Here is a 21,746-nt window from a genome sequence, read left to right on the forward strand (position 1 = left end):
CCACATACTCCGGTCACTGTAGGGTGCAGGGCGCAGGGGGGGGCGCCCTGGGCAGCAATTGATTACCTCCTGGCAAAAAAGCAGCATATATACAGCTGGGCACTGTATTATGCATGAGGCCCCGCCATTAATTTTACACAAAATCGCGGGACAGAAGCCTGCCGCTGAGGGGGCGGGGCCTTCTTCCTCAGCACTCACCAGCGCCATTTTCTCTCCACAGCTCCGCTGAGAGGAAGCTCCCCAGGCTCTCCCCTGCAGACTCGGGGTCTCAGAAGCGCCCACTATCCAAAATTGTTGACACAGATATCGACACGGATTCTGACTCCAGTGTCGATGACGATGATGCAAAATTGCAGCCTAAAATGGCTAAAGCCATCCGTTACATGATTATAGCAATGAAGGATGTATTGCACATATCAGAGGTAAACCCTGTCCCTGACAAGAGGGTTTATATGTATGGGGAGAAAAAGCAAGAGGTGACTTTTCCCCCTTCACATGAGTTAAATGAGTTATGTGAAAAAGCGTGGGATTCCCCCGATAGGAAAGTGCTGATTTCCAAAAGGTTACTTATGGCGTACCCTTTCCCGCCAATGGACAGGATGCGCTGGGAATCCTCCCCTAGGGTAGATGAAGCTCTGACACGCTTATCTAAGAAGGTGGCCCTGCCGTCACAGGATACGGCCTCCCTAAAGGATCCTGCCGATAGGAAGCAGGAAAGTATCCTGAAGTCTGTTTATACACATTAAGGTACTCTACTGAGGCCGGCAATTGCGTCGGCCTGGATGTGTAGTGCTGTAGCAGCATGGACAGATAATCTGTCTGAGGAACTGGATACCTTAGACAAGGATACCATTTTACTGACCCTGGGGCATATAAAAGACGCTGTCCTATATATGAGGGATGCCCAGAGGGACATTTGCCTACTGGGCTCTAGAATAAATGCAATGTAAATTTCTGCCAGAAGGGTCCTATGGACTCTGCAATGGACGGGTGATGCCGACTCCAAAAAGCACATGGAGGTTTTACCTTACAAGGGTGAGGAATTGTTTGGGGACGGTCTCTCGGACCTAGTTTCCACAGCTATGGCTGGGAAGTCAAATTTTTTGCCATATATTCCCTCACAGCCTAAGAAGCACCGTATTACCAAATGCAGTCCTTTCGGTCACAAAGAAGCAAGAAAGTCAGAGGTGCATCCTTTCTTGCCAGAGGCAGGGGTAGAGGAAAGAAGCTGCACCATACAGCTAGTTCCCAGGAACAGAAGTCCTCCCCGGCTTCCATTAAATCCACCGCATGACGCTGGGGCTCCACAGGTGGAGCCAGGAGCGGTGGGGGCGCGTCTCCGAAATTTCAGCCACCAGTGGGTTTGCTCACAGGTGGATCCCTGGGCTATACAGATTGTGTCTCAGGGATACAAGCTGGAATTCGAAGTGATGCCCCCTCACCGTTACCTCAAATCGGCCCTGCCAGCTTCCCCCATGGAAAGGGAAGTAGTGTTAGCGGCAATTCACAAGTTATATCTCCAGCAGGTGGTGGTAAAGGTTCCCCTCCTTCAACAGGGAAGGGGATACTATTCCACAATGTTTGTGGTACCGAAACCGGACGGTTCGGTCAGACCCATATTGAATTTAAAGTCCCTGAACATTTATTTGAAAAGATTCAAGTTCAAAATGGAATCGCTCAGAGCGGTCATTGCGAGCCTGGAAGAGGGGGATTTTATGGTGTCTCTGGACATCAAGGATGCTTACTTGCATGTCCCCATTTATCCACCTCATTAGGAGTACCTCAGATTTGTGGTACAGGACTGTCATTACCAATTCCAGACGTTGCCGTTTGGGCTCTTCACGGCACCGAGAATATTTACCAAGGTAGTGGCAGAAATGATGGTGATCCTCAGAAAGCAAGGAGTCACAGTTATCCCATACTTGGACGATCTCCTCATAAAGGCGAGGTCCAGAGAGCAGTTGCTGATCAGCGTAGCACACTCTCAGAAAGTGTTGCAGCAGCATGGCTGGATTCTGAATATCCCAAAGTCGCAGCTGATTCCTACGACGCGTCCGCCCTTTCTGGGCATGATTCTGGACACAGACCAGAGGCTCAGAAGCTCGTGACTCTAGTCAGAGACCTCTTAAAACCGAAACAGGTGTCAGTGCATCACTGCACGCGAGTCCTGGGAAAGATGGTGGCATCGTACGAAGCCATTCCCTTCGGCAGGTTCCATGCGAGGATCTTTCAGTGGGATCTGTTGGACAAGTGGTCCTGATCGCATCTTCAGATGCATCGGCTGATCACCATGTCCCTGAGGGCCAGGGTGTCTCTTCTGCGGTGGCTGCAGAGTGCTCACCTTCTCGAGGGCCGCAGGTTCGGCATACAGGACTGGGTCCTGGTGACCACGGATGCGAGCCTCCGAGGATGGGGGGCAGTCACTCAGGGAAGAAACTTCCAAGGGTTGTGGTCAAGTCAGGAGGCTTGTCTGCACATAAATATCCTGGAACTAAGGGCCATATACAACGCCCTGAGTCAAGCGGAGCCTCTGCTTCGCAACCAACCGGTGCTGATTCAGTCAGACAACATCACCGCAGTGGCTCATGTAAACCGCCAGGGCGGCACAAGAAGCAGAGTGGCGATGGCGGAAGCCACCAGGATTCTTCGTTGGGCGGAGAATCACGTGCAAGCACTGTCAGCAGTGTTCATTCCGGGAGTGGACAACTGGGAAGCAGACTTCCTCAGCAGGCACGACCTCCACCCGGGAAAGTGGGGACTTCATCACGAAGTCTTCACTCAGATTACAAATCAATGGGAACTGCCACAGGTGGACATGATGGCATCCCATCTCAACAAAAAGCTACAAAGGTATTGCGCCAGGTCAAGAGACCCTCAGGCGATAGCTGTGGACGCACAAGTAACACCGTGGGTGTTCCAGTCGGTCTATGTATTTCCTCCTCTTCCTCTCATACCTAAGGTGCTGAGAATCGTAAGAAAAAGAGGAGTGAGAACAATACTCATTGTTCCGGATTGGCCAAGAAGGACTTGATACACGGAACTGCAAGAAATGCTCACAGAGGAACCATGGCCTCTGCCTCTCAGACAGGACCTGTTGCAACAGGGGCCCTGTCTGTTCCAAGACTTACCGCGGCTGCGTTTGACGGCATGGCGGTTGAACTCAGGATCCTAGCGGGAAAAAGGCATTCCGGGTGAAGTTATTCCTACGCTGATAAAGGCTAGGAAGGACGTGACAGCAAAACACTATCACCGTATATGGCGAAAATATGTTGCCTGGTGTGAGGCGAGGAAGGCCCCTACAGAGGAATTCCAGCTGGGCCGGTTCCTGCACTTCCTACAGTCTGGAGTGACTATGGGCTTGAAGTTGGGGTCCATAAAGGTCCAGATTTCGGCCCTATCCATTTTCTTTCAAAAGGAACTGGCTTCTCTTCCTGAAGTTCAGACGTTTGTTAAGGGAGTGCTGCATATTCAGCCCCCTTTTGTGCCACCAGTGGCACCTTGGGATCTCAACGTGGTGTTGGTTTCCTGAACTCCCACTGGTTTGAGCCACTTAAGACCGTGGAGCTAAAGTATCTCATGTGGAAGGTGGTCATGCTATTGGCCTTAGCTTCGGCTATGCGTGTGTCAGAATTGGCGGCTTTGTCATGTAAAAGCCCCTATCTGGTTTTCCATATGGACAGGGCAGAATTACGGACTCGTCCGCAATTTCTGCCGAAGGTGGTGTCATCTTTTCATTTGAACCAACCTATTGTGGTGCCTGCTGCTACTCGTGACTTGGAGGATTCCAAGTTGCTTGATGTAGTCAGGGCTTTGAAGGTTTATGTAGCCAGTACGGCTGGAGTCAGGAAAACGGACTCGCTGTTTATCCTGTATGCATCCAACAAGCTGGGTGCTCCTGCTTCAAAGCAAACCATTGCTTGCTGGATCTGTAACACGATTCAGCAGGCTCATTCTGCGGCTGGAGTGCCGCATCCAAAATCAGTAAAAGCCCATTCCACGAGGAAAGTGGGCTCTTCTTGGTCTTGTGTTTGCCCATTCGGTGCTGCAGAGTCGTCCGCACTCTCCCGCCCGTTTGGGAGCTTTGGTATAATCCCCATGGTCCTTACGGAGTCCCCAGCATCCACTAGGACGTTAGAGAAAATAAGATTTTACTCACCGGTAAATCTATTTCTCGTAGTCCGTAGTGGATGCTGGGCGCCCGTCCCAAGTGCGGACTTTCTGCAATACGTGTATATAGTTATTGCTTAATAAAGGGTTATGTTGGCATCCATTGTTTGATGCTCTGTTGTTGTTCATACTGTTGACTGGGTAAGTTTATCACAAATTATACGGTGTGATTGGTGTGGCTGGTATGAGTCTTACCCTGGATTCCAAAATCCTTTCCTTGTAATGTCAGCTCTTCCGGGCACAGTTTCCTTAACTGAGGTCTGGAGGAGGGGCATAGAGGGAGGAGCCAGTGCACACCAGGTAGTCATAAATCTTTCTAGAGTGCCCAGTCTCCTGCGGAGCCCGTCTATTCCCCATGGTCCTTACGGAGTCCCCAGCATCCACTACGGACTACGAGAAATAGATTTACCGGTGAGTAAAATCTTATTTCTCTGACGTCCTAGTGGATGCTGGGAACTCCGTAAGGACCATGGGGAATAGCGGGCTCCGAAGGAGGCTGGGCACTCTAGAAAGATTTATGACTACCTGGTGTGCACTGGCTCCTCCCACTATGACCCTCCTCCAAGCCTCAGTTAGATTTTGTGCCCGGCCGAGGTTGGATGCACACTAGGGGCTCTCCTGAGCCTTTAGAAAGAAAGTATAGAAATTAGGTTTTTTATTTTCAGTGAGACCTGCTGGCAACAGGCTCACTGCAGCGAGGGACTAAGGGGAGAAGAAGCAAACCTGCCTGCTTGCAGCCAGCTTGGGCTTCTTAGGCTACTGGACACCATTAGCTCCAGAGGGATCGACCGCAGGCCCAGCCTTGGTGTTCGGTCCCGGAGCCGCGCCGCCGTCCCCCTTACAGAGCCAGAAGCAAGAAGAGGTCCGGAAAATCGGTGGCAGAAGACATCAGTCTTCACCAAGGTAGCGCACAGCACTGCAGCTGTGCGCCATTGCTCCTCACACACACTTCACACTCCGGTCACTGAGGATGCAGGGTGCTGGGGGGGGGGCGCCCTGAGAAGCAATAATAACACCTTGGCTGGCAAAAATACCACAATATATAGCCCCAGAGGCTATATATGTGGAAAATACCCCTGCCAGAATATAGAAAAAAGCGGGAGAATAGTCAGCGGAAAAGGGGCGGAGCTATCTCCCTCAGCACACTGGCGCCATTTTCCCTCACAGCTCCGCTGGAAGGAAGCTCCCTGGCTCTCCCCTGCAGTCTACACTACAGAAAAGGGTAAAAAAGAGAGGGGGGGCACTAAATTTAGGCGCAGTATACATTATATAGAAAAAGCAGCTATAGGGGACATAACTCAGTTAGTCCCTGCATTATATAGCGCTCTGGTGTGTGCTGGCATACTCTCACTCTGTCCCCCCAAAGGGCTTTTGTGGGTCCTGTCCTCTGTTGGAGCATTCCCTGTGTGTGTGCGGTGTGTCGACATGTTTGATGAGGATAATGATGTGGAGACGGAGCAGATGCCTTTAGAAGGGATGTCACCCCCTGCGGGGCAGACACCTGAGTGGTTGAGCTTATGGAAAGAAATGAGTGCACGTATAGACTCCTTACATAAGAAATTTGGCGACATGCCAAATGTGGCACAGCCGACTTCTCAGCTCGTGCCTGTCCAGGCGTCTCACAGGTCATCAGGGGCTCTAAAACGCCCGCTACCTCAGACCGCAGACCCAGGTGTCGACACTGATACTGACACCAGTGTCGACGACGATGAGTCTAACCTGATGCCCACTAAGGCCATTCACTGCATGATTGAGGCAATGAAAGAGGTGTTACACATTTCTGATATAAATACAGGTACCACTAAAAAGGGTATTATGTTTGGGGAGAAAACTACCCGTAGTTTTCCCCCATCAGATGAATTAAATGAAGTGTGTGAAGAAGCGTGGGCTTTCCCTGATAAAAAATTGGTAATTCCTAAGAAGGTACTAATGGCGTTCCCTTTCCCGCCAGAGGATAGGTCACGTTGGGAAACACCTCCTAAGGTGGATAAAGCGCTCACACGTTTGTCTAAAAAGGTGGCACTACCGTCTCCGGATACGGCCGCCCTCAAGGAACCTGCTGATAGAAAGCAGGAGGCGATCCTGAAGTCTGTATACACACACTCAGGCATTATACTTAGGCCAGCTATTGCGTCAGCATGGATGTGCAGTGCTGCCGCTGCGTGGTCAGATAAACTGTCAGAAAATATTGACACATTAGACAGAAACACGATCCTGCTAACCATAGATCATATCAAAGACTCAGTCTTATATATGAGAGATGCACAGAGGGAAATCTGCCGGCTGGCATCTAAAGTAAGTGCATTGTCCATTTCTGCTAGGAGAGGCTTATGGACTCGCCAGTGGACAGGAGATGCAGATTCTAAAAGGCACATGGAAGTTTTGCCTTATAAGGGTGAGGAATTATTTGGGGATGGTCTCTCGGACCTAGTTTCCACAGCAACGTCTGGGAAGTCAGCATTTTTACCCCATGTCCCCTCACAGCCTAAGAAGGCGCCGTTTTATCAGGTTCAGTCCTTTCGGACCCAGAAAAACAAGCGTGGAAAAGGTGGGTCTTTTCTGTCCAGAGGTAGGGGAAAAAGGCAGCAACAAACAGCAGGTTCCCAGGAGCAAAAGTCCTCCCCCGCTTCTTCTTCCAAGTCCGCCGCATGACGGTGGGGCTCCACAGGCGGAGCCAGGTACAGTGGGGGGCCGCCTCAAGAAATTAAGCGATCAGTGGGCTCGCTCACAGGTGGATCCCTGGATCCTTCAAATAGTATCTCAGGGGTACAAACTGGAATTCGAGGCGTCTCCACCCCACCGGTTCCTAAAATCTGCCTTGCCGATTGCTCCCTCAGACAGGGAGGCGGTGCTAGCGGCAATTCACAAGCTGTTTTCCCAGCAGGTGATAATCAAGGTACCCCTACTTCAACAAGGCCGGGGTTACTATTCCACACTATTTGTGGTGCCGAAACCGGACGGTTCGGTGAGACCCATTTTAAATTTGAAATCCTTGAACACATACATAAAAAAATTCAAGTTCAAGATGGAATCGCTCAGGGCGGTTATTGCAAGCCTGGACGAGGGGGATTACATGGTATCCCTGGACATCAAGGATGCTTACTTGCATGTCCCCATTTACCATCCTCACCAGGAGTACCTCAGATTTGTGGTACAGGATTGCCATTACCAATTCCAGACGCTGCCGTTTGGACTGTCCACGGCACCGAGGGTATTTACCAAGGTTATGGCGGAAATGATGATACTCCTGCGAAAAAAGGGAGTTTTAATTATCCCGTACTTGGACGATCTCCTAATAAAGGCGAGGTCCAAGGAACAGTTGTTGGTGGGAGTAGCACTATCTCAGGAAGTGCTGCACCAGCACGGCTGGATTCTGAATATCCCAAAGTCACAGCTGGTTCCGACGACACGGCTACTGTTCCTGGGTATGATTCTGGATACAGTCCAGAAAAAAGTGTTTCTCCCGGAGGAGAAAGCCAGGGAGTTGTCATCTCTAGTCAGAGACCTCCTGAAACCAAAACAGGTATCAGTGCATCACTGCACGCGGGTCCTGGGAAAGATGGTAGCTTCTTACGAAGCAATTCCCTTCGGCAGGTTCCATGCCAGAATCTTTCAGTGGGACCTGTTGGACCAATGGTCCGGATCGCATCTTCAGATGCATCGCTTAATAACCCTGTCTCCAAGAACCAGGGTGTCTCTACTGTGGTGGCTGCAGAGTGCCCATCTTCTAGAGGGCCGCAGGTTCGGCATACAGGACTGGGTCCTGGTGACAACGGATGCCAGCCTTCGAGGCTGGGGGGCAGTCACACAGGGAAGAAACTTCCAAGGACTATGGTCGAGTCAGGAGACTTCCCTTCACATAAATATTCTGGAACTAAGGGCCATTTACAATACCCTAAGTTAAGCAAAATCCCTGCTCCTACACCAGCCGGTGCTGATCCAGTCAGACAACATCACGGCAGTCGCCCATGTAAATCGACAGGGAGGCACAAGAAGCAGGATGGCGATGGCAGAAGCCACAAGAATTCTCCGATGGGCGGAGAATCATGTTCTAGCACTGTCAGCAGTGTTCATTCCGGGAGTGGACAACTGGGAAGCAGACTTCCTCAGCAGACACGACCTCCACCCGGGAGAGTGGGGACTTCATCCAGAAGTTTTCCAGATGCTGGTAAACCATTGGGAAAAACCACAGGTGGACATGATGGCGTCCCGCCTCAACAAAAAGTTAAAAAGATATTGCGCCAGGTCAAGGGACCCTCAGGCAATAGCTGTGGACGCTCTAGTGACACCATGGGTGTACCAGTCGGTTTATGTGTTCCCTCCTCTGCCTCTCATACCAAAGGTATTGAGAATAATAAGAAAACGAGGAGTAAACACAATTCTCGTGGTTCCGGATTGGCCAAGACGAGCGTGGTACCCGGAACTTCAAGAGATGCTCTGAGGACCCGTGGCCTCTACCGCTCAGACAGGACCTGCTACAGCAGGGGCCCTGTCTGTTCCAAGACTTACCGCGGCTGCGTTTGACGGCTTGGCGGTTGAACGCCGGATCCTGAAGGAAAAGGGTATTCCGGAAGAAGTCATTCCTACGCTTATTACAGCCAGGAAAGATGTTACGGCAAAGCATTATCACCGCATATGGCGGAAATATGTTGCATGGTGCGAGGCAAAAAAGGCCCCAACAGAGGAATTTCAGCTGGGTCGATTTCTGCATTTCCTGCAAGCAGGAGTGAATATGGGCCTAAAACTAGGCTCCATTAAAGTACAGATCTCGGCTCTGTCGATTTTCTTTCAAAAAGAACTAGCTTCAGTACCTGAAGTTCAGACATTTGTGAAAGGAGTGCTGCATATTCAGCCCCCGTTTGTGCCTCCTGTGGCACCTTGGGATCTCAACGTGGTGTTGAGTTTCTTAAAATCACATTGGTTTGAGCCACTAAAAACCGTGGATCTAAAATATCTCACGTGGAAAGTGGTCATGTTATTGGCCTTGGCTTCAGCCAGGCGAGTGTCAGAATTGGCGGCTTTATCATGTAAAAGCCCTTATCTGATTTTCCATATGGATAGGGCAGAATTGAGGACTCGTCCCCAGTTTCTCCCTAAGGTGGTGTCAGCGTTTCACCTGAACCAGCCTATTGTGGTGCCTGCGGCTACTAGGGATTTGGAGGACTCCAAGTTGCTAGACGTTGTCAGGGCCCTGAAAATATATGTTTCCAGGACGGCTGGAGTCAGAAAATCTGACTCGCTGTTTATCCTGTATGCACCCAACAAGCTGGGTGCTCCTGCTTCTAAGCAGACTATTGCTCGCTGGATTTGTAGTACAATTCAGCTTGCACATTCTGTGGCAGGCCTGCCACAGCCAAAATCTGTAAATGTTCATTCCACAAGGAAGGTGGGCTCATCTTGGGCGGCTGCCCGAGGGGTCTCGGCTTTACAACTTTGCCGAGCAGCTACTTGGTCAGGGGCAAACACGTTTGCAAAATTCTACAAATTTGATACCCTGGCTGAGGAGGACCTAGAGTTCTCTCATTCGGTGCTGCAGAGTCATCCGCACTCTCCCGCCCGTTTGGGAGCTTTGGTATAATCCCCATGGTCCTTACGGAGTTCCCAGCATCCACTAGGACGTCAGAGAAAATAAGAATTTACTCACCGGTAATTCTATTTCTCGTAGTCCGTAGTGGATGCTGGGCGCCCATCCCAAGTGCGGATTGTCTGCAATACTTGTAAATAGTTATTGCTAACTAAAGGGTTATTGTTGAGCCATCTGTTGAGAGGCTCAGTTATTTTCATACTGTCAAACTGGATATAGTATCACGAGTTGTACGGTGTGATTGGTGTGGCTGGTATGAGTCTTACCCGGGATTCAAAATCCTTCCTTATTATGTCAGCTCGTCCGGGCACAGTGTCCTAACTGAGGCTTGGAGGAGGGTCATAGTGGGAGGAGCCAGTGCACACCAGGTAGTCATAAATCTTTCTAGAGTGCCCAGCCTCCTTCGGAGCCCGCTATTCCCCATGGTCCTTACGGAGTTCACAGCATCCACTACGGACTACGAGAAATAGAATTACCGGTGAGTAAATTCTTATTTTTTTTATATGTATATATTAGGACTCTAATTCAACTTACAATTAAAAGAACAAGGAAGCTCCCACAGTGCATTATATCCATAACCCTACACATTTAGGCGCTTATTTATCAACAAGTGATGAAACTCGTTGTGAATGATAAAACTCATGCGTATGATGAATGGCACTCCAGCCAATCAGCTCCTAACTGTCATGTGTTTGAAAAATGACATTTGGAAGCTCATTGGGTGGAGCACCATTCATTATACACAATGAGTTTTATCATTCACAACGAGTTTCATCACTTGTTGACAGTTGGGCTCCTTAAACTCCAAATTTACACATACTTGCAGTAAAATCAATTTATGCTTTTTCTGAGGTTCTTTAGAAGACCTCTACTGCAAACGTCTTTTCCACTTGTTATGCCACTGATTATTTTCCAGATGTGTCAGTTCAATAAGGTATTTATGGATAAAATATATACTAATTTAAAAGGCAACATAAAATCTGCCCACAAGAATCAATGTAAACTACAGTAGCACATATATATAATTACTAGTTACCAGCCCGTCAAAATGAAGGGATAACATAACGGTAATGTCAGCCTCGGCAGCTGTGCACGCCCGAACAGAGCAACACTTAAATTGCTCCGTTGGTGCACAAAACATTTGAATTTCCCCCCATAGAGGTGGGAAGCAGTGTTAGCCTTTTATTATATAGGATATATTGACTTCAGGTCTTGACAAATAACTACATTATTGCATGTTTGACTCTGCAGCATTCCTGTCGTTCCATTGTGAGTAAACTATTGTTTAATGTCATTCTGATTTTAGGTATTTGTATGGGTTTGAGGAATATTGCCGGTCTGCAGACATTCAGTTTAGGACTATTCACCACAATGACCCTAGACCAGTAGATGAGAGCCCGGTAACGGAAGAACCAATGGAAAATAGTGACAAAACTGAGGCCACAGACCTTCCGGTCAATGTGAAACTCAAAGAAGATGATGATGATGATACAGACTCTAGTAGCGAGAATGAGAAAGAGGAGACTGACGTTAAATCGCCAAGGGTACAATTTAATTTTATTGTTGTACGTTTTGTGAAACTAACTCTCGAACATAATTTTTCTAGAGATTTTCCTTTGAGTGAAATATTATTTCTTCTTTACTTTATGAGTGCAATGGAACACTGTGGTGGAGGGGGGTAAACTTAGATGGGCAGCTCTGCACTAGTCATCGGGAGCCTGAGTGTGTATGGTCTCATTTCCTTGGTACTAGGATGTGGAGGAAAATGCAGATGCAGACTCTGATCTGCCTGGTACTGCTTTACTATATCCAGAATAAGCTTATTGGCTTTGCTGTGGAGGAAAGAATTTGTTTCTTCCAGTCAGTGTCCTCAGACCTATGTGCTCTGGGCTTTTCTCCTTTCATTACTCAGAGGCTAGGAATCCGACTTCTAGAAGACAGTCTGCTGCTCCTTCTGGTGGACAGCAGCGAGAAAAAACAGCCCTGGACAGCTAGGTGTCCGGTGTCCAGTTTTCAGACAGGCACTAAGTGTTCGTGGACAACATGCCCACTGTGGAGCCCATCTGATTCTCCTCCTTGACCACTAATTGTGTTGTTTCCCCCACAAATGCAAGTTGAGGATACGTCAATGATGGGTTTAGTATATGTGACCGGCGGACGAAGTGCTGGTGGACACAGTACTGATGCCGGCATCCTGATATTTAAAATCCTGACAGGGGTGAGTTAAGTATGCAATCCCCTCTCCCTAACCCCGCCCCTCCCCCCCCCCCCCCCTCCCTCTTCCCCCTTCACTCTTCACTATGGTGCCTAACACCAACCACTGTGCAATCATTTTAGGCAGGTGTGGGGAAAAATGCTTCAAAGTAAGAAAACTTTTAAAAATAGAAGTGTTAATACCGTATATACTCGAGTATAAGTCGACCCGAATATAAGCCGAGGCACCTAATTCTACCACAAAAACCTGGGAAAACTTATTGACTCGAGTATAAGCCTAGGGTGGGAAATGCAGCTCTAGCCGTACACAGCCCTCAGTGCCAGATATGCCCTCAGTGCCAGATATGCCCCCACAGTGCTGCCAGATATGCCCCCACAGTGCTGCCAGTTATGCCCCCACAGTGCTGCCAGATATGCCCCCACAGTGCTGCCAGATATGCCCCCACAGTGCTGCCAGATATGCCCCCACAGTGCTGCCAGTTATGCCCCCACAGTGCTGCCAGTTATGCCCCCACAGTGCTGCCAGATATGCCCCCACAGTGCTGCCAGATATGCCCCCACAGTGCTGCCAGATATGCCCCCACAGTGCTGCCAGATATGCCCCCACAGTGCTGCCAGATATGCCCCCACAGTGCTGCCAGATATGCCCCCACAGTGCTGCCAGATATGCCCCCACAGTGCTGCCAGATATGCCCCCACAGTGCTGCCAGTTATGCCCCCACAGTGCTGCCAGATATGCCCCCACAGTGCTGCCAGATATGCCCCCACAGTGCTGCCAGATATGCCCCCACAGTGCTGCCAGTTATGCCCCCACAGTGCTGCCAGATATGCCCCCACAGTGCTGCCAGATACGTTCCCTCCCCAAGTGCCAGGTATGCCCCACAGTGCTGTTACTTACCCCTCCGTCGATCCCGCGCTGTCTTCTGGAGGGACACGAAGCACACAGCGTGCGCGGCTCTCCTGTGTCCCTCCTGCATCTTCGGCGGCCGCGGCGGGTCTATTATAGGAAGTGCCGGTTCGTGATCAGAGGTCACGAACGGGTATTTCCTGTAATAGAACCGCCGCTGCTGCCGCCGGAGATGCAGGAGGGACACAGGAGCGCCGCGCGCTGTGCGCTCCATGTCCCTCCTTCACACTGCTCTGCCTCTGCCTGCACTGACTCGAGTATAAGCCGAGGTGGCTTTTTCAGCACAAAAAAAAGTGCTGAAAAAGTCGGCTTATACTCGAGTATATACGGTAGTTTATTTCTCTAGCATCCATAAGGGATATTGGGCAGATTTAGTATGATGGCGGTATAGATGGGGTCCAAAGGAGCCGGTGCACTTTAACTTTCTTCACTGGGTGTGCTGGCTCCTCCCCTCTATGCCCCCTCCCACAGGCAGTTTAGAAAAAAGTGCCCTCAGGAAACGATGCACATCTCTGCATCTCCAGAGAGTTTTCTTCAGTTCATGGGACCAGCGGCATTTTGGCGCCTTCCTCTGCTTACTGCAGTAGCAGCAGGCTCACACAGCTCCTCCTGACACTCAAGACACGCTGGAAAACTGGTACAGGGCGTAGCAAAGGCGGAGAGCCGCTATTGTACACAATCTGTGATATAATAAGCTGACCGCCTCACTGGGGCTGTGTAGCTGGGGTGTGTTGGTCCCCTCTCTCTATATCTCCTCTCACATAGAGTAGGCAAAGGCTTGATCCACGTATTACTGTCTGTGTATGTCATTGTGATTTACTGTGAACATGGTTAAACACAAGCTATGCAGTGTATGCCACACCACATTCTCTCCGTTTATCATCTGATTCTGTTTCATGTGAACAATGCAGCCAGTCTTCACAACTCGGTGAGGGGACTGTGGAAGAGGGTCAAGAGCCTTCCTGGCTAGGGGCCCTTCAAAATATGATGTCTGATATGTCATCACAACTCACTGCTAATGTTAAAAATTCGGCATCTACAACAGGCTGTTGCAGACTTGGCTGCCCCAAAAGCTTGGTTTACCTGCTCTACTCTCTGGTTCAGATGAAGAGGTACCGGAGGATGGGGAGGACTTGGACCCCGTTAGTGGGGATTCCACTTTTTCTCAGGGTATTGAACCCCTTCTGGCTATACGGGGCATGCTAAAACTCCCTCTAGAGGATTCTGCTTCACAGCAGTCGTTTTTCTTTACACAGAACAAGCCTATTGTCACTTTCCCTGATTCTACAGAGTTAGATGACCTGTTTTAGTTAGCCTGGAAAAATCCAGACAAAAATACCAAGTGTCAAAAAGGTTTTTGCACACTTTCCCATTTGCTTCTGAAGGTATGAAATTCTGGGAAGAATCCCCGGGGAATCAGTCTCTTGGCTATCTAAAAAGGCGGTGATGCCTGCCCCATACTCCTTTATCATAAAGGACCCTGGGGACAGAAAAAGAGACTACACGAAAGTTTATTTACACAGCAGCAGGTGTATCGCAAAGGCCGGTCATAGTGGGTTGCTGAATAACCCATGCCATTCACACGTTGGCTTCTCAAATTCAGGAGGGCCTCTCCGGGGATATGCCTCTGGTCACTACGGTGACTCTTCTGAAACACATTCAGGACATTGCACGCGTCCTGTGTGACCTGCTCAAGGAGATGGGCAATATTAATGCTAGGACCTCTGCCATAGCAGTGTCAGCGCGCAGGGCCTTGTGGTTGCGTCAATGGATAGCTGACGCTGAGTCCAAGCGCAGTGTGGAGTCTCTCCATTTTTCTCGGGAATGGCTCTTTGGGGTTGAGTTGGATATGTGGATTTCTAAAGTTACTGCAGGGAATTCCACGTTTCTCCCCTCTGGGGCCCCGCCGGCTAGGCGTTCATACCTGGGGCCGTCCTTTTGGTCTAGCAGGTTTCGATCTAGGGCCAGAGGTGCCTCCAATGCGGCTAGAAGCACCAGAGATAAGAAAAGAAGACATGCAAACACCGGTTCTCAGGAACAAAGCAGCAGTTCTGCTTCCACTAAGTCCTCAGCATGACTGTGCCCACCCACCTCGAGGAGAACTCGAGGTGGAAGCTCGACTGCGTCACTTCAGCCGCATTTGGGAAAGCTCTTGCCAGGATACCTGGGTATGGTACCTCATTTCTCAGGGCTACAAGCTGGAGTTCGATGGTGCCTCCTCCCAACAATTTTTCTCTATCGTCCTAAGTGGATGCTGGGGTTCCTGAAAGGACCATGGGGAATAGCGGCTCCGCAGGAGACAGGGCACAAAAGTAAAGCTTTTACAGGTCAGGTGGTGTGTACTGGCTCCTCCCCCTATGACCCTCCTCCAGACTCCAGTTAGATTTTTGTGCCCGGCCGAGAAGGGTGCAATTCTAGGTGGCTCTCATAAAGAGCTGCTTAGAGAGTTTAGCTTAGGTTTTTTATTTTACAGTGATTCCTGCTGGCAACAGGATCACTGCAACGAGGGACAGAGGGGAGAAGAAGTGAACTCACCTGCGTGCAGGATGGATTGGCTTCTTGGCTACTGGACATGAAGCTCCAGAGGGACGATCACAGGTACAGCCTGGATGGTCACCGGAGCCACGCCGCCGGCCCCCTCACAGATGCTGAAGCAAGAAGAGGTCCAGAATCGGCGGCTGAAGACTCCTGCAGTCTTCTTAAGGTAGCGCACAGCACTGCAGCTGTGCGCCATTTTCCTCTCAGCACACTTCACACGGCAGTCACTGAGGGTGCAGGGCGCTGGGAGGGGGGCGCCCTGGGAGGCAAATGAAAACCTTTAAAAAGGCTAAAAATACCTCACATATAGCCCCAGAGGCTATATGGAGATATTTACCCCTGCCTAAATGTACTAAATAGCGGGAGACGAGCCCGCCGAAAAAGGGGCGGGGCCTATCTCCTCAGCACACGGCGCCATTTTCTGTCACAGCTCCGCTGGTCAGGAAGGCTCCCAGGTCTCTCCCCTGCACTGCACTACAGAAACAGGGTATAACAGAGAGGGGGGGCAAAATAAATGGCAATATATATTAATATAAAAGCAGCTATAAGGGAGCACTTAATCATAAGGCTATCCCTGTCATATATAGCGCTTTTTGGTGTGTGCTGGCAGACTCTCCCTCTGTCTCCCCAAAGGGCTAGTGGGTCCTGTCTTCGTATAGAGCATTCCCTGTGTGTCTGCTGTGTGTCGGTACGTGTGTGTCGACATGTATGAGGACGTTATTGGTGTGGAGGCGGAGCAATTGCCAAATATGAGGATGTCACCTCCTAGGGGGTCGACACCAGAATGGATGCCTTTATTTGTGGAATTACGGGATAGCGTCAACTCGCTTAAGCAGTCGTTTGCCGACATGAGGCGGCCGGACACTCAATTAGTGCCTGTCCAGGCGCCTCAAACACCGTCAGGGGCTGTAAAACGCCCCTTGCCTCAGTCGGTCGACACAGACCCAGACACAGGCACTGATTCCGGTGGTGAAGGTGACGAATCAACCGTATTTTCCAGTAGGGCCACACGTTATATGATTTTGGCAATAAAGGAGATGTTACATTTAGCTGATACTACAGGTACCACTAAACAGGGTATTATGTGGGGTGTGAAAAAACTACCAGTAGTTTTTACCGAATCAGAAGAATTAAATGACGTGTGTGATGAAGCGTGGGGTGCCCCGATAAAAAACTGCTAATTTCAAAGAAGTTATTGGCTTTATACCCTTTCCCGCCAGAGGTTAGGGAGCGCTGGGAAACACCTCCTAGGGTGGACAAAGCGCTAACACGCTTATCAAAACAAGTGGCGTTACCCTCTCCTGAGACGGCCGCACTTAAAGATCCATCAGATAGGAGGATGGAAAATATCCAAAAAGGTATATACACACATGCAGGTGTTATACTACGACCAGCTATTGCGACTGCCTGGATGTGCAGTGCTGGGGTAGTTTGGTCAGAGTCCCTGATCGAAAATATTGATACCCTGGACAGGGACAATATTTTACTGTCGTTAGAACAAATAAAGGATGCATTTCTTTATATGCGTGATGCACAGGGAGATATCTGCACACTGGCATCACGGGTAAGTGCTATGTCCATTTCGGCCAGAAGAGCTTTATGGACACGACAGTGGACAGGCGATGCGTAGAGGAGTTATTTGGGGTCGGTCTATCGGATTTGGTGGCCACGGCTACGGCCGGGAAATCCACCTTTCTACCTCAAGTCACTCCCCAACAGAAAAAGGCACCGACCTTTCAACCGCAGCCCTTTCGTTCCTTTAAAAATAAGAGAGCAAAGGGCTATTCATATCTGCCACGAGGCAGAGGACGAGGGAAGAGACAGCAACAGGCAGCTCCTTCCCAGGAACAGAAGCCCTCCCCGGCTTCTACAAAAGCCTCAGCATGACGCTGGGGCTTCGCAAGCGGACTCGGGGGCGGTAGGCGGTCGTCTCAAGAATTACAGCGCGCAGTGGGCTCACTCGCAGGTAAATCCCTGGATCCTGCAGATAATATCTCAGGGGTACAGGTTGAAATTAGAGACAGAGCCACCTCGCCGTTTCCTGAAGTCTGCTTTACCAACGTCCCCCTCAGAAAGGGAGACGGTTTTGGAAGCCATTCACAAGCTGTATTCTCAGCAGGTGATAGTCAAGGTACCTCTTCTACAACAAGGGAAGGGGTATTATTCCACTCTTTTTGTGGTACCGAAGCCGGATGGCTCGGTAAGGCCTATTCTAAATCTGAAGTCCTTGAACCTGTACATAAAGAAGTTCAAGTTCAAGATGGAGTCACTCAGAGCAGTGATAGCGAACCTGGAAGAAGGGGACTTTATGGTATCCTTGGACATCAAGGATGCGTATCTCCACGTTCCAATTACCCCTCACACCAGGGGTACCTCAGGTTCGTTGTACAAAACTGTCACTATCAGTTTCAGACGCTGCCGTTTGGTTTGTCCACGGCACCTCGGGGCTTTACAAAGGTAATGGCCGAGATAATATTTCTTCTTCGAAGAAAAGGCGTATTAATTATCCCATACTTGGACGATCTCCTAATAAGGGCAAGGTCCAGAGAACAGCTAGAGATGGGTTTAGCACTATCTCAAGAGGTGCTAAAGCAGCACGGATGGATTCTGAATATTCCAAAATCCCAATTAATGCCGACAACTCGTCTGCTGTTCCTGGGGATGATTCTGGACACAGTTCAGAAAAAGGTTTTTCTTCCCGAAGAAAAAGCCAAGGAGTTATCTGACCTGGTCAGGAACCTCCTAAAACCAGGAAAGGTGTCTGTACATCAATGCACAAGAGTCCTGGGAAAAAATGGTAGCTTCTTACGAAGCAATCCCTTTCGGCAGATTCCATGCAAAGGGATCTGTTGGACAAATGGTCAGGGTCGCATCTTCAGATGCACCTGCGGATAACCCTGTCGCCGAGGACAAGGGTATCCCTTCTGTGGTGGTTGCAGGAGGCTCATCTATTGGAGGGCCGCAGATTCGGCATGCAGGATTGGATCCTGGTGACCACGGATGCCAGCCTGAGAGGCTGGGGAGCAGTCACACAGGGAAGAAATTTCCAGGGAGTGTGGTCGAGCCTGAAAAAGTCTCTTCACATAAGCATTCTGGAACTAAGAGCAATCTACAATGCTCTAAGCCAGGCGGAACCTCTGCTTCAAGGAAGACCGGTGTTGATCCAGTCGGACAACATCACGGCAGTCGCCCATGTAAACAGACAGGGCGGCACAAGAAGCAGGAGGGCAATGGCAGAAGCTGCCAGGATCCTTCGCTGGGCGGAGAATCACGTGATAGCACTGTCAGCAGTATTCATCCCGGGCGTGGACAACTGGGAAGCAGACTTCCTCAGCAGACACGACCTTCACCCGGGAGAGTGGGGACTTCATCCAGAAGTTTTCCACATGCTATTAAACCGTTGGGTAAAACCAATGGTGGACATGATGGCGTCTCGCCTCAACAAAACACTGGACAGATATTGCGCCAGGTCAAGAGATCCGCAGGCAATAGCTGTGGACGCGCTGGTAACACCTTGGGTGTACCAGTCGGTATATGTGTTTCCTCCTCTGCCTCTCATACCAAAGGTATTGAGGATTATACGGCAAAGAGGAGTAAGACTAGTGGCTCCGGATTGGCCAAGAAGGACTTGGTACCCGGAACTTCAAGAGATGGTCACGGACGATCCGTGGCCTCTACTTCTGAGAAGGGACCTGCTTCAGCAGGGTCCTTGTCTTTTTCAAGACTTACCGCGGCTGCGTTTGACGGCATGGCGTTTGAATGCCAGATCCTAAAAGGAAAAGGCATTCCGGAAGAAGTCATTCCTACCTTGATAAAGGCAAGGAAGGAAGTCACCGCGAAGCATTATCGCCGTATTTGGCGAAAATATGTTGCGTGGTGCGAGCAGCGGAGTGCTCCGATGGAGGAATTTCAACTGGGTCGTTTTCCTACATTTCCTGCAATCAGGATTGTCTATGGGTCTCAAATTGGGATCTATTAAGGTTCAAATTTCGGCCATATCAATATTCTTCCAAAAAGAATTGGCCTCAGTCCCTGAGGTCCAGATTTTTATCAAAGGAGTACTGCATATACAGCCTCCTGTGGTGCCTAAGGTGGCACCGTGGGATCTAAATGTAGTTTTAGATTTCCTCAAATCCAATTGGTTTGAACCACTAAAGAATGTGGATTTGAAATATCTCACATGGAAAGTGACTATGTTACTGGCCCTGGCTTCGGCCGGGAGAGTATCTGAACTGGCGGCTTTGTTTTATAAAAGCCCTTATTTAATTTTCCATTCGACATAGGGCAGAGCGGCGGACGCGTCCGCATTTTCTCCCTAAGGTGGTATCAGCGTTTCACCTGAACCAGCCTATTGTAGTGCCTGCGGCTACAGACGACTTGAAGGACTCCAAGTTGTTGGACGTTGTCAGAGCCTTAAAAATATACATTTAAAGGACGGCTGGAGTCAGAAAATCTGACTCGCTGTTTATACTGTATGCACCCAACAAGTTGGGTGCACCTGCTTCTAAGCAGTCGATTGCTCGTTGGATTTGTAACAAAATTCAACTTGTACATTCTGTGGCAGGCCTGCCACAGCCTAAATCTGTTAAGGCCCATTCCGCAAGGAAGGTGGGCTCATCTTGGGCGCCTGCCCGAGGGGTCTCGGCATTACAACTCTGCCGAGCAGCTACGTGGTCAGGGGAGAACACGTTTGTAAATTTTTACAAATTTGATACCCTGGCAAAGGAGGACCTGGAGTTCTCTCATTCGGTGCTGCAGAGTCATCCGCACTCTCCCGCCCGTTTGGGAGCTTTGGTATAATCCCCATGGTCCTTTCAGGAACCCCAGCATCCACTTAGGACGATAGAGAAAATAAGAATTTACTTACCGATAATTCTATTTCTCGGAGTCCGTAGTGGATGCTGGGCGCCCATCCCAAGTGCGGATTATCTGCAATACTTGTACATAGTTATTGTTAACTAATTCGGGTTATTGTTTAGGAAGCCATCTTTCAGAGGCTCCTCTGTTATCATACTGTTAACTGGGTTTAGATCACAAGTTGTACGGTGTGATTGGTGTGGCTGGTATGAGTCTTACCCGGGATTCAAAATCCTCCCTTATTGTGTACGCTCGTCCGGGCACAGTACCTAACTGGAGTCTGGAGGAGGGTCATAGGGGGAGGAGCCAGTACACACCACCTGACCTGTAAAAGCTTTACTTTTGTGCCCTGTCTCCTGCGGAGCCGCTATTCCCCATGGTCCTTTCAGGAACCCCAGCATCCACTACGGACTCCGAGAAATAGAATTATCGGTAAGTAAATTCTTATTTTCAAATCAGGCTTAGCAGCTTTGGAGGATACGCAAGTTACGTTGCAACATGCAATCCAAAAGTTGGTCCAGTCCCACGTGATTGTTCCAGTACCAATACAACAACGGGGAAAGGGTTATTACTCCAACCTGTTTATGGTACCGAAGCCGGATGGTTCAGTAAGCCCTTTTTGAATCTAAAGTCCCTGAACCCTTATCTCTGGGTTTTCAAGTTTAAATAAGAATTTACTTACCGATAATTCTATTTCTCGGAGTCCGTAGTGGATGCTGGGGTTCCTGAAAGGACCATGGGGAATAGCGGCTCCGCAGGAGACAGGGCACAAAAGTAAAGCTTTTACAGGTCAGGTGGTGTGTACTGGCTCCTCCCCCTATGACCCTCCTCCAGACTCCAGTTAGGTACTGTGCCCGGACGAGCGTACACAATAAGGGAGGATTTTGAATCCCGGGTAAGACTCATACCAGCCACACCAATCACACCGTACAACTTGTGATCTAAACCCAGTTAACAGTATGATAACAGAGGAGCCTCTGAAAGATGGCTTCCTAAACAATAACCCGAATTAGTTAACAATAACTATGTACAAGTATTGCAGATAATCCGCACTTGGGATGGGCGCCCAGCATCCACTACGGACTCCGAGAAATAGAATTATCGGTAAGTAAATTCTTATTTTCTCTATCGTCCTAAGTGGATGCTGGGGTTCCTGAAAGGACCATGGGGATTATACCAAAGCTCCCAAACGGGCGGGAGAGTGCGGATGACTCTGCAGCACCGAATGAGAGAACTCCAGGTCCTCCTTTGCCAGGGTATCAAATTTGTAAAAATTTACAAACGTGTTCTCCCCTGACCACGTAGCTGCTCGGCAGAGTTGTAATGCCGAGACCCCTCGGGCAGCCGCCCAAGATGAGCCCACCTTCCTTGCGGAATGGGCCTTAACAGATTTAGGCTGTGGCAGGCCTGCCACAGAATGTACAAGTTGAATTTTGTTACAAATCCAACGAGCAATCGACTGCTTAGAAGCAGGTGCAC

General features: G+C 49.6%; 1 protein-coding gene across 4 annotated transcripts in view; it reads left to right on the plus strand.

Moving 5' to 3' along the window:
- ARID4A (AT-rich interaction domain 4A) overlaps positions 1 to 21,746 on the plus strand; it is a 201,586-nt gene that overhangs the window by 122,960 nt on the left and 56,880 nt on the right. For all 4 annotated transcript variants that reach the window (XM_063947995.1, XM_063947996.1, XM_063947994.1 and 1 more), the window contains exon 15: positions 11,058 to 11,295. In XM_063947995.1, the coding sequence (XP_063804065.1) occupies positions 11,058 to 11,295 (238 nt within the window). The remainder of the gene's footprint in view (positions 1 to 11,057; positions 11,296 to 21,746) is intronic.

Source organism: Pseudophryne corroboree, chromosome 12 (assembly GCF_028390025.1).
Source record: "Pseudophryne corroboree isolate aPseCor3 chromosome 12, aPseCor3.hap2, whole genome shotgun sequence".
Taxonomy (NCBI): domain Eukaryota; kingdom Metazoa; phylum Chordata; class Amphibia; order Anura; family Myobatrachidae; genus Pseudophryne; species Pseudophryne corroboree.